Genomic DNA, 13,171 nt, shown 5'->3' on the forward strand with positions numbered 1-13,171 from the left:
TATTTTATATAAACTTGTATTGTTTAAATGTATTTTCTAATTATTATTTTAGCTATTTGTATATATTATTTTATGTATTGTAACATGTATTTCATTATATTAATTTTTTGTTTAAATTGAATTTTTTTTACTAAAAAAATTTTAAAAATGCCATTCCGTTATTGTTTTGTTATTAAATTTTTTTTTAGGTAATGTTGTACTTAATTGTAATGTCCATATTTTAAAGGTGATTTAATCACTAAAACTAGCAAAACTGAAATGAGTATTTATTGTAGATTGTAATAAACATTATTTAAAAAAAAAAAAAAAAAGTGGAATACCATTCTTTAACATTCCTTTTCTCTTTAAAAGTTCATAATTAAACAAATAGAACTTGTGTATAGGCCCAATGCATATATGTAATCAGCAGATGACAGCAGTACCCCAAGGATCTGTACTTGGGCCTACTGTATTTATTTATATGAATGTCATCCCTGTTTTAAATAAGGCATTGTATGCAGATATTGCATTTTATACTGCATCATAGTGCACATTACTTTTGCTAAAAGGCTAAATCCAGTTCTAATTAATGTTGATATCAAAATTAATCCGTGCAAGACTAAAGCCATTCTATTCACAGAAAATGAAATAAGATTTAGTTAAATTTCTCACATACTCTGTGGCAAAAAAAAAAAAATAAAATAAAAATATGTTTTCATATTAAATAGTTATTTGGGTGAGTTTTGCAAAATGGAAAATTCTCAAAACAATTTGGAATGACTTCAAAGGAAAGAAACAAAATCTTTTACTATCAATTTTGGATTCTTTATTGGTGATAGTTAAAATCAGTTTTGTTTCTATTATAATTATTATTATTAATTTTTAAGGGTGTTTTAACGGTATTATTATTATTTTTAAATGGAAAGCACATTGAATTGTAAGATGTACATCAATGATATATATAAATGGTAATAAATATTTATCTATTAAAAAAAAGTTTACAAAATGCAACAAAACTACTATGAGCCATCAATAGTTTAAAAACAGGCGATATAGCAATTGCAATAGGAAACAGCAATGTTCATACTTACGAATCAGCTATATGAAATCCACATTGAAAATGGGAACTTGACTATTCATACAATTTCTGCCACCTCAGGGATCAGTATTAGACCCTACCCTATTCTTATTATATCTAAATAACTTTCCTTAGCTTATTAAGCAAAAAATCTAGCATTATTTCCCGACGGATGTCAGTGCTGTGGTAACAGACTAAACAATGCTATTAAGAAAATTGAAAAATATTTTGTATGGTGGAAAATAAGAATCCACCATAAACACAGAGGTTGATTTTAGAGATATTGCTGTGCCAGGGTATCCATCAGTTAAATATTAGAAAATGAATGGACAGTAAGTTAAATTTTACGACCATATAAGCTTACTTGGAAATAAATGTAAAATATTGTTCCTGCTGCTGTGCACTCTTCTCTCAGTGAAAAAATAAAATAATTATAAAATAATCATAAGACCAATGCTTAATATTTTCACTTGCTCGCTGATATAATTTGTTAAATTATTTATTCTTATCATTAGTTTTTTTTAATATTTTTAATTTCACTTTTTCCCTAAGAATAGTTTACATTAATTAAATAATTTTAAATGTTGTGCAAATACGTATGCAGAGAAAGTATACCTTCATTTACTGCTACCACGGAAAGTTTTATATTGTAATTCTGTACAAGTATATATAAAAGAAATAAAACTTAAAACAAGTTGATCAACTTTATTAAAAAGGAAGGTTCTCACAACAGATTTAATTAATCTTTTTTGATCAAGAAATGTTGAATTGCGGGAAACATAAACCAAACCTGTGAAGTTAGGCAAGGTCAGGATGATTGAAAACGACCATTTAACATTAAATATTTCGGGGATTTTATAATAAAATATAATTTTTAAATTATGATCATAAAGATTGGTAAAGGCAAAAACTTGTTAACAGTAACATATATTTTTATTTAATGAAAGATTACAAAATTATTGTTGTCACATGTTTTCTCTACTCTATACCAGTAAATGGTAAAAGTTTTATTTTTTTTATTTATATCAAAATAATGTATTTACACTTTGTTAACAGATTTATCATTGATATTGTGTGTTTAATCAAAATGCAAATGCTTCCAGTTAGGTTTTCTTTTTTCTGAAAAACTCTTCAATCCTTCTGTACTGTCAGAAAACATCAGCCCTATATCCATGGATTTAGCTCCCTTACTAAAATGAACTATTGGTTAAGGGACAAACAATTGTATTATACTAGTAATACATACTTGTATGCTTTTTCAGTAGTCATATCGATTTGTTTATAAAAAAATTGTTTCCCATGTTGAACAATCACTCGGCTTAGACTTTTAATTGCGTTTGTTACATTATTCACTTCATTTTCTACAATTTAATGAAATTATTGTCATCTGAATTTATCACCTAATGATATTTTTAGAACCTAATTCGCCTTCTTTTGCAACAATTGAAACAAGGCCGCTTCTGAGGGCTTGATTAGCATCGATCGCATTTCCTGTGAATAACATGTAAGTGGCCAACTTGCGTGGCACAGCCCTTGCCAGAGCAATACCAGGAGTGTTGCAAAATACACCTACTCTTGCTCTAGAATTTTTCAATAGCATTATGATATTTAATTATTATTAGAAAAGTATTTTTTAAACATACCCTGGTGTGCAGAATTTAGCATTGGGTGATGCAATGACAATATCGGACTGTGCTACCAACTGGCACCCAGCTGCAGCAGCTAAGCCGTCAACCACAGTAATTATTGGCACTGGGCATCTAATCATATTCATCATAAGGTCACTAAATGTATAAAAAACTTTTCGTCCTTCGCTGTTCGCCTGGAAAAAATTTAAAAGCTTTTTACATTTTGCAATTTATGCTGAAAATAAGTTTTACAATTTCTTTGAGGTTGTGACCCGAAGAGAACACCGACGCTGAAGAAGATATTACGATACATCTGAGACTGATTTCATGCAATCCAGTTGTTATATTCCTATCAAGGGCCGCTGTCATTTCCAGTGACATGGAATTTCTGAAATAACAAAAATATAGTTGATTATTTACTGATGTAAAAGAATCAATACAAACAACAAATATGATGACTCTATTTAGCCATAATTGACTATGACAACAAAAAACTATATTTATTTTCTTTAACAAAATTTATTGATAGATTTAAACAAATTCAAAATTTAGTATCTGGTTTTTATTAACTTCTGAGATTATGAAAGATTCTTCTTTCCTTAATTTTTGTTGTCCTTTTTATCCTACGAATGGATTTTTTCATATTTGTTATTTTTAGGGCTTTTCATGAAGGTGCTTTTAAAAAGCTGTTTGAATGTACATTTCAGCATCCTGTGCCCTTCTCAAGTATGTTTCATTTCTGGCAAAATTATTTCAATTTAGCATTATTCTTCTCTTTAATTATTCTTTCATTAAGAATAACATTAAATTAAAATATTTTTCCGGAAATAAAACCTTGTACTTGAAAATGGCACAGGATGCTAGAACATTGTACATTCAAACAGTTAATAACACCTTAATGAAAAGCCCTAAAAATAACACATATTAAAGATGATCTTTCCAACATAAACATTTAACAAAATTATGATGAATATATGACAAAACTGTTGATTCATAATTAGATACAAAAATTAATTAAACTTACTCTTGCACATGGAGCTGGGAATACATAAACTGTCTGTAACAACTACTGTGTATGAGTAATTCGTGTAAGGACTTAGTATTCCACAACCTGGATGAGTGGTCAAAACCATTTTACAATACTTACTTACTCAAAATTATTCTCAATTCAAACACCGGAATACAAACCAAGAACCCCTTGCATGACAAAAACTATTGGTTATTGATTGAGACTCCTAGTTTTGTAATTCATTAACTTTATACAACTAAATTAAGGAATTAAAGGCCATTCTATTATTAAATTACAATAAAAAAATTCAAAACACAATGATAAGACTTCTAAGATAATTTTTATATTTTTTTTGTACTGATTTTGTTTTACAAAAGGGAGCTCTCTACGTATAACTTTTTACAGACAAGACTTTCCTTAAGATTGTGAGCTGTACTATTCTCAGTCATCGCAGGAGCCGTCATCCCATCCGTATTTCCATCGCTGGTCAAGAACATTACAATTAAAAAGTGGTTTTCCAATCCGCCGGTTGACGCTGTTGTGCAAAGTGCAAAGCCATTCAGCGAATTCTCTCTGGCTGCTGACTCTCGGAGGATATTGCTGAAGCTCGCTTTGAAAATGTCTGGCGCACATTCGGCACGGGTAAAACTTTGCTAGTAGATGGATGAAGTGTAACATGTCCTCTCTATCTTGGGAAGTCGGGCGTTCAGGGTAATAAGCGGCTATTGTGTGAAGAAGGCCCCAGCTCATGTACCCAAGTTGCCGCCGGTCCAGTGGGCAATCGTCGAAGACCAGTGGAGGAACATCATGTTTTGGTGTCACTGGCATCTTTCTCACCCCTGTGTTGACTATCTAGAGATTTATTTACATCCCGCAGTTATTCGGCATTAATGGCATTTTCTTGTTATGCAGTCATCTTGAATCCTTTTCCCAACTGCGGAACCTTGTAAACCCTTATCCTCTTTAGATTGATTAAGTGATACATACCGCAGTAAAGGATTGTCCATCGGCCATTATCTTATGCCTAAAGAACATATTTACGTTCCACTGGTAATTTCAGTACATTTCTTTGTTTTCTTATTGATATTGTAACCCAACCCAAGATGGGCTAGGTGTTGGATTTTTAAATGTTTATTATTAGATTGATACATAATTCTTTGTTCAAAAATCATATGTTATAAAAAACATGATTTTTAAATTTTTATTTTCATACAATAAAGTTGAACTGCACCTTACAACTTATTATCTCACTATTTTATGTACTTCTCACTGGTTTAGTCATTTTATCAAGGCAAAATCCCCACTGACAGTCTATGACCATGGGAAAAAGCCTGCAGAATGCACGTAAAATGTTTATAAAATATATTAATTTTGTTTATATGTATAAATAAAGGCACTTTATTATTGTTATATTAAAGCAAAGAACAATCAATCAGTCCAGTATAATGCTTATACATAAAAAGACCATTGAAAATTAAATTTTTAAACGGTATTTTAATCAATCTAAATTAAGATTTTATGACAATAAACCTGAAATTGACTATGTGGATAAAAAGTATGAATAAGCTTTAAATATTTAAAAAAATGAATATGGTGCTCGTACACGTTTAACAATATGGTGAACTTTTATTCTATTTACTCGACTATGGGACCATCTTCTATGGGAATTGTACACAAACCCACCTTGACCAACTGCAAACAAAGCTCTTGTTCTATAGAAGCTATGGCATCTACCCCACAAATGCCTTATAATTGAAGTAGGGCGTATTCCATTGCACATAAGAAGAGAAAAATTGGCTAGGTAATACCACTCTTTCAGATTAGCGAAAAGGGATCAAGGAATTCGAACCCTCACCGAGTTTGCTTATATATAGGCAACGATAGACTCCCGTGGCACTTTTTTGGTTCATATCCTTATGTGGTTAAAAGAACTCTGCTCAGGGATAGAAATCTTGGTATTACTCCAAGTTCAGATGGCATTACCATGTGAGTTCTATTATTGCCTCCATTCTCTTTGACGCCTTAGCTTTTTCATCCTCCAGAAAACTAGAGTCCTCCTTATTAAATCTCTAATAATTCCTTTATTATATTACGGTAGCGCTATTTTTAAACTTTCCTTAGACTTTCAATCTGTTCATCGCCCTCAAATTGCTTATCAACCCTGCATTAGATGCTGTTATATTAAACTAAGAGATCATATTTCTTCCTTAACTTCTTCAGCAATCTTAATTCTAAGTACTTATAAACTTTTAACTTTAGTTTTAATATACATATTTAAAATTAAATCAAATAAATGTCCTCAATATCTATAAACTTTTTTCCCACATTCCTTATCCAATTTATATTTCAAGCCTTCAACTTCCTCTAAAATTTTAGCCTTATCTTTCAGAATTGCAGGGGCAAAACTGTGGAATTTGCTTCCCTGGGAAGTACGTTATTCTTCCTTGGTGACTTGGTTCAAGTCCATGGCATCTGAATTTTTAAAAATGAGATATCTTCTTTTCTTTTCTCTGTTTCCATTTATCTTCTTTCTTTTTCTGTTTTTCTTTCTTTATGTGGTTTAATCATCAATTATAAATAATCAATATTTTAAAGGATGTATTATTGTCATTATTGTTTTGTATATTTTATTATAGGTTTTATAATTATTATTGTTATTTTTCTATGTTTAAAAAACTTTTTTTAGTAAATTTATGCACCTGTTTTATATACAACCAACAGATTGGATTTCAATTTGTGACTGCGATATTTCAGGCATTACAGAGAAAGCTACTCATTGGCAGTCGATCTGGATTAATAATATGATATTAATCATTCAAGAGGTCTCTTATCCATATTTTTTTTCAGTCGCCTATGTGGTAATTGTGGGGAATGAAGTAATCATATTTGCGTGTTAGTACTGTTACTGCGATCTTGTAATTTACTGTGAAAACGTCCGTAATATGTTTTGATGAATGAAAAAACAGTTGGCATGGGAAGATGTCTGTGAAGTGCCTTATTGTTTACGTAAGACAGGGGTAGAAACAATCTTAAAATTTTGGATTGAGAACTTTGAATATTGGAATATTTGGCCGATCCATAAGCTTGGCACCCACACACATCCAAATAGGTTTGAGTAGGTATGTGTATGTCGAAAGTTTAGATTGTAATGGTATTTCTGATTATCGGTTGAATAGGTAATAAAGCATTTTAAATAATTTTTAGTCTGTTTTTTTAGTTGTATGTGTGGATTTCAAGTCAGTCTTCTATCAAATATAAGACCTAAATAGTTAACTTTGACAGATTGAGGAACAGGTTCATTGTTTAAGTGTATATCCCACAGTGGAGTGTAAAGGTGATATGTTATGACTTTGAGTGGTTAAACTTTATTTAGCGAAGATTGCTTCATTTTCACTTGTTGATATGTGGCTTTTTAATATAATTGAAGCTTATGTAGAAGGATGGTTTGTTAATATGGTGTGTCATCTGCATACATAAAATTTATACAACATCGGAGTAATGACCCTTGTGGCACACCTGCAAGCACTTATTTCATCTCATTACTTACTGATTCCTGGTTTACTGCGAAAAATCTTTCCTCAAGGTACGATTGTATAATCAGATAAAAGACATATGGTAAAAATAAATTTATTTAGTGTAATAATCCCTCATAAGGGGGGGTGTCGATGTTGTTGACACAGCGCTAATCACTGTAAGGTAAAGGACCCAGGATCGAATCTACTGTCCCTACATTTGAACCCGACATATTTACAAATGAGACAATCAACCCTGAGGGTTTATATGACCTCTGCTGTTGCGAAACCTTGTAAAAAAAAAAACTTTGTTGAAGGCCTTTTGAAAGCCAAATTGATGGTCTGGTAAGATGTTGTCTAAAGTAGCAAGAGAGATAATTTTTTTGTAAATTGATTTTTCAAATAATTTAGAAGGAACGGGTAACAAACTAATAGGATGTTAATGGGGAGGTGAACTAATAAGATTATGGGGAGCTTTTAAGAGGCTTAGGGATCATTTTAATGCAAGAAAGTTTCCATTGTATGTGAAAGTGTGTAGTTCTCAATATTGCGTTAAATAAAGAAGTAAGAAAAACGACTTTTCGAGAAGTTCTTGAGGAACTTCAGCTGTTATCAAATCATGATCAGGTGACGAAGTTGTTTTATGAAGTTGTCGTATTTCTTATGATAGTTGTTTTGGAATTAGTTTATAAAACTAAATTCATTTCTATATGTCCATGTAAAGGGGCTTGAAGCCCTGTTTGTACCTTTAAAATAAAAACAAAATATTTTGTTTAATTAACAGACAAAAGTGAAAGGTTTTTAACAATGATTTTCCCTATTTGTACCTTTAAAACAAATAAATAATTGTATTTTTAAATATAACAAATAATATTAATGTGATGTATATCTAAAATTTATGTATAATAATGACTACGATATTTTGTCCAAAACCGTATAATGAACATTTTTAAGTCATAAATTTGAAAAATAAAATATTGATTTGTAAATCTAGTTTTGTCAATAACAATTCTCACTTGGTTTTGTTATCTACCATCCTTATTCTCCTGACTCCATCGATTTCAGTTACTTGAACCAGGTCACCCTCATCGTGCAAGAATCTTCTGCTGAATCCATTATGCAAGGGTTTCGAACCAAAAGCCTTTTTTGCCTATTTGACAAACAATTAATACAGCCAAAATATATTTTATACGTTTCCTACTCACCGAAGAAAATCGTAAAAACTTTGAAGAAAACATGGCTTTTATTATTTTATACAAAATATTTACTCTACCCTCAGAACGATCTTTGGGTCAATATTTTGTAGTGAACAATTCCTATTCTGTTTCGTTATCAACAGTGGAAGGCTAATCAAATCCAAAAGCCAATTTTTGTTTTTTTGGTTGGGGTTTTAATATTTTCCCTGTTTCCCCCCTTTACAGAACACTTTTCTGAAAAATTATTTTTTTAAATATTTAAAAAAAAATTTAAATCATGGTGTCAGGAGGTGAAGAAACTACTTTCACTTGACATTTGACCCTTTTGGAGTGAAGGCGTCTGACAGTTGCAATCTTGTCAATGGTAGCTTTCATCATCAGGAAAACGTTGTTAACTTGTTATAACAATCGAAAGGTAACTGACAGCGTACACCTTTGAACGTGTTTCTGTGAGTAAAGTCGTTTGAAGTATTTCAACGATAATGGCTTTAAAAACATTTTTTCTACTATGTAATAGCACCAGGTAAATGTATAAGTTTTTATCAGCGGTTTTCTTATAAGGACAAAATAATAGCGATGCTGATATCATTTTCCTTATAAAGAACTGATTATAAACACTATTGTCAAGAGCTAGTTGGTTTATTTCAAACCGTTCAATAACTGGTATATTTAAAAGCCAAATTAAAATTACGTGGCAAAAAACATCAAGTCGAAACAACAAAGTTTAAAGTGTCTAGTAGCATGTTTTCAAATATTTTAATAATTTCTCTGGGAATAAGTGAAAAAACTACTGCCTGCATTTGACCTTTTAGAATATTGTCATCTGACATTTACGATCTTGTCGCTAGCAGAAAAAAATTAATGCAACTGAGATGTTACAACCTTTTAGAGTGTAACAGTGACTAAATACTAAAACAAATAATAAAATGTTCAATGATCTTAACGCTATGCAATTAAAAATTTGTCTTAAAAAACTACAGTATATTTTCTGAGAATCATTTTTTAAAATTTTGGATGTAATTAGCAATGAAAGACTAAAACAAAAAACTTTTTTCTGTAATATGTATTAATGAAGTTGACGAAAAAAGTCTACACCGTACAATCTAATTTTACTTAATAATGAATATATATTATTTCCCCCTTTTACCAATAATCACAACTCTTTTCTGAAAAATTATTTTTTTAAATATTTAAAAAAAAATTTAAATGGTGTCAGGAGGTGAAGAAACTACTTTCACTTGACATTTGACTGTTTTGGAGTGAAGGCGTCTGACAGCGATCTTGTCAAGAGCTAGTTGGTTTATTTCAAACCATTCACTAACTGGTGTATTTAAAAGCCAAAAACATAAATTTTTTATTTTTTTAGAGGACAAAATTACACAATATCATTTTGGAATTAGTGAGGAGCATAATGTTATATAATAAATGTCTGCCTTTTGTTTGTTACGCCTAATAAGTACACATACACTTTGCTTTAATCCACTCAGTATAAACAAAAATGTTTTGTGTGGTTTTATATTTCATGTTAAAGTACTGCTTTTTACTTTAACTTGAGAGGTGAAACACCAGTTCAATTTACCACCATGGAAATTTACCGAGAGCTAAGACAGTTTATTGTTGACCACAAAGCTGTGAGGAAATCTTTACACAAAATCGCTAAAACTGTGAATATAGATGTAGATGTATTAGTATAGTATAGTATATATTTTCTCTTTTATTATTTGGAGATCATGAGATGCGGTCTGGTGTGCTGTAGGTTTTAGAAAAACATTTTCTTGATCTTGATGATCAACACGAGACACTAGAATGACACATCTACACGGAAAATAAACACTTTGAACCCAGAAGATGATCTCAATAAAGATCAAAACATTGGCACGATAAAGAAAACGTTTTTCTAAAACCTACGTCACACCAGACTGCATCTCACGATCTCCAAACAATCATTATTGAAGAGGATTATAACAACATCCAAAAGTCAGGCAGCTTAGTGATCTAGCTTAAAGATTCACTCTAATGAATATGCTGACAAAAAATAAAGAACTTTTCAATTTTCAGTTTCAGTTCAGGCTTAAAAGATACATTAATAACAAGTTATCCAGTTTATTGTTATATTATACACTAGCATTAACAGAACACCTCAGTAAATGATATTTACTATTATCTTTACTCCCAAGTTGTATTATTGTTATAAGTACTTAGGTTTTAAATTCTTACTGTTTTATCACCCTGGTGACTATTTGTCATTTATCATCTTTATTGATCACATATGTTGGCAAGAGCTCTGTCACTGTAGTAAGTCCCAAATTCAACTACATACAGTTTATAACAATAGTGTTGGAAGTAAAGAAATATAGTAAAGTGCACAATGCAATTCCACCAAATTTAATTATAGCATTAAAATTGCAGGTAACACAGGATATTTAATTTCCTGACTCTTGGTTTATTATGTAATAACACCCATCAACACTTCTCCAGAAGATATCCAACTTTGAACTTCCACAGGTGAAATGTATAACTAGAGGTACTGAAGGCATGAGTGAAAGTTTTAAAGTTAGTCTTTTGATAAGTTATTTTTTTAATAAGAGATTTAATTCTTATTTTATTGTTTATAACAGGTTGCAGCAAAACATGACAGTTGATAACAAAAGTCAGGTGCTCAAAGTGACCAGCCTGGTCACTTTGACTTTGCAGAATGCTGTTCTTGGGTTGAGTATGCGATATGCGAGAACAAGAGTTGGACCTATGTTCATATCTTCAACAGCTGTTGTGATGTCTGAACTTGTGAAACTTTTAACTTGTTTATTTCTTGTGTATAAAGAAAATCATTTCTGTAGTAAGAAGTGGTCTTCGTCCTTGTACAGTACCGTCATACAACAGCCTTTAGATACATTGAAAGTGTGTGTGCCGAGTTTTGTCTACATAATTCAAAATAACCTTCTATACGTCTCTGCATCCCATTTGGATGCTGCTACTTATCAAGTGACTTATCAGCTGAAAATTTTGACAACAGCCCTTTTCGCAGTAGCGCTTTTGAAAAAAAAGCTCTCCCAGCGCCAGTGGTTTGCTCTCGTTGTTCTTGTAGTTGGTGTCGCTTTGGTTCAGCTCTCAGGTTCTGAAGGCAAATCACCTAGGGAAGGGCAAAACAAAGTAATCGGTTTCTCCGCTGCTCTTGGTGCTTGCGTTCTATCTGGATTTGCAGGTATTTACTTTGAAATGATACTCAAAGGCTCAAACGAGATTTCTGTTTGGATGAGAAATGTCCAACTGTCTCTTTTATCCCTCCCATTTGGATTCATCACTTGCATAACAACAGATTGGTCCGAAATCAACTCTAAAGGTTGGTTGTACGGATATGACTTCTTTATTTTCTACCTTGTCTTCCTTCAAGCTGGGGGTGGACTCGTCGTTGCGCTAGTTGTTAAATATGCTGATAACATACTTAAAGGATTTGCGACTTCATTAGCGATAGTGATAAGTTGTGTATGTTCAATGTATTTTTTTCAGTTTAAACTAACTTTTATGTTTGTGCTTGGTGCTACATGTGTTATTACATCAATATTTCTCTACAGTCTTGTTCCAACAGATAAAAAACAATATTCATTGTTAGTTGGAAAAGAAAAATCTGAGAACATATAAAGACTTTAAATTTAGTATTTAAGTGCAATGTGTAAATACAATTTTAAAAAAAAATGTTTTTAACAATAAAAATTATTTATAACCTTCTAATTCTACTGGGATCCACCTTGTTTGTCCACATTCCAAATACTCCAAAAACATTAACCTTTTATAGAAATTATAGCCATTTTTATCACAACTATTCACAAATAAAATGATCAAAATATCAAGGAAAATGTTGCCTAATAAGTTATAGAGTTATTTAAGGGGCGTTAGTGGCTGCGACAGTTTTGCGCATATCACTGTAAGGTAAAGGTACTGGGTTTGAATCCAACAGCCCTGAATTTGAACCGAATTTACTTGCACTTCATTAAAAAAAAAATTAACAGGCATAGACCAAAGACTCAAAAGTCATTGATCCATTGAGTTCTATTAATCATTCATAAATTTCTAAATATATATTCCTCTCCCAAAATAAAATTTTTCTTCAAGGTTTTTATGTTGAACAAATAAAAAATATTATTTTAATTAATTCCTTTACATTTAGTGGTCTATTGACCAAATTAATTCTTTTAATTAATTAATATTTTTATGTAAGGCTTTGGTTGAAATGAAAAAGTTAGTGCTGCCATGAGCGGGATTCGAACCCACGACCTTCGGCTAAATACGCCGCTGCTCTACCACTTGAGCTATCGTGACTTTCATTTCAACCAAAACCTTACTTTAAAAAAAAATTAATGTTCTTTGCCTAGTTGATTATACTACAACTAAATTAAATTAGATAAACACATTTAATTATTTCAGAATTGATTTCTTGGATAAAACTTGGTAGATTAGGAATGCCTTGGAATGCTGGTAGATTAGGATTTTTCATTATGTGCATAGGAATATTTTATAGAATGCAGTAAATAATTATAATAAATAAGCCGAAGGTCATGGGTTTGGATCCTGCTCGAGACACTAGCTTTTCATCTCAACCAAGACCTTACATAAAAAGAATAATTAATGGAAAGAAGTAATTTGGTCAGTAGACCACCAAACATAATGAAAATATCAATTATCCAACATAGCTCAGGATAGGAGGTAAGTTGGTTGAGAAAAAATTGATTTTAATTTATATATTTAAGAACTCGATTGAATCATTAAACAAA

The 13,171-nt window shown here is 31.1% G+C and overlaps 2 protein-coding genes across 6 annotated transcripts; one reads left to right on the forward strand and one right to left on the reverse strand.

The window, feature by feature from the left end:
- Positions 1–1,971: 1,971 nt before the first annotated feature.
- LOC106665259 (enoyl-CoA hydratase domain-containing protein 3, mitochondrial) lies at positions 1,972–8,567 on the reverse strand. The gene is made up of 7 exons (XM_014391567.2): positions 8,412–8,567; positions 8,223–8,356; positions 2,938–3,073; positions 2,701–2,879; positions 2,477–2,637; positions 2,304–2,418; positions 1,972–2,247 (listed from the first exon to the last, which is right to left on the reverse strand). The coding sequence occupies exons 1-7, from the start codon at positions 8,442–8,444 to the stop codon at positions 2,136–2,138; spliced, it is 870 nt and encodes a 289-aa protein (XP_014247053.1). The 5' UTR covers positions 8,445–8,567; the 3' UTR covers positions 1,972–2,135.
- A 166-nt stretch (positions 8,568–8,733) lies between these two features.
- Positions 8,734–12,084, forward strand: LOC106665257 (UDP-galactose/UDP-N-acetylglucosamine transporter srf-3). 5 transcript variants are annotated; one of them, XM_014391566.2, is made up of 3 exons: positions 8,734–8,817; positions 10,812–10,955; positions 11,021–12,083. In XM_014391566.2, exon 3 carries the CDS (start codon positions 11,034–11,036, stop codon positions 12,039–12,041), a length of 1,008 nt encoding a protein of 335 aa, XP_014247052.1. In that variant the 5' UTR covers positions 8,734–8,817; positions 10,812–10,955; positions 11,021–11,033; the 3' UTR covers positions 12,042–12,083. The 5 variants fall into 5 exon arrangements, with proteins under 5 accessions (XP_014247052.1, XP_014247051.1, XP_014247049.1 ...); XM_014391565.2 differs by having other exon boundaries at positions 8,771–8,851; XM_014391563.2 differs by having other exon boundaries at positions 8,779–8,925; positions 10,812–10,926; positions 11,021–12,084.
- Positions 12,085–13,171: the final 1,087 nt, after the last annotated feature.

The sequence above is a fragment of the Cimex lectularius genome, unplaced genomic scaffold (genome assembly GCF_000648675.2).
Source record: "Cimex lectularius strain Harlan isolate CLEC.00 unplaced genomic scaffold, Clec_2.1 scaffold298, whole genome shotgun sequence".
In the NCBI taxonomy this organism is placed as follows: domain Eukaryota; kingdom Metazoa; phylum Arthropoda; class Insecta; order Hemiptera; family Cimicidae; genus Cimex; species Cimex lectularius.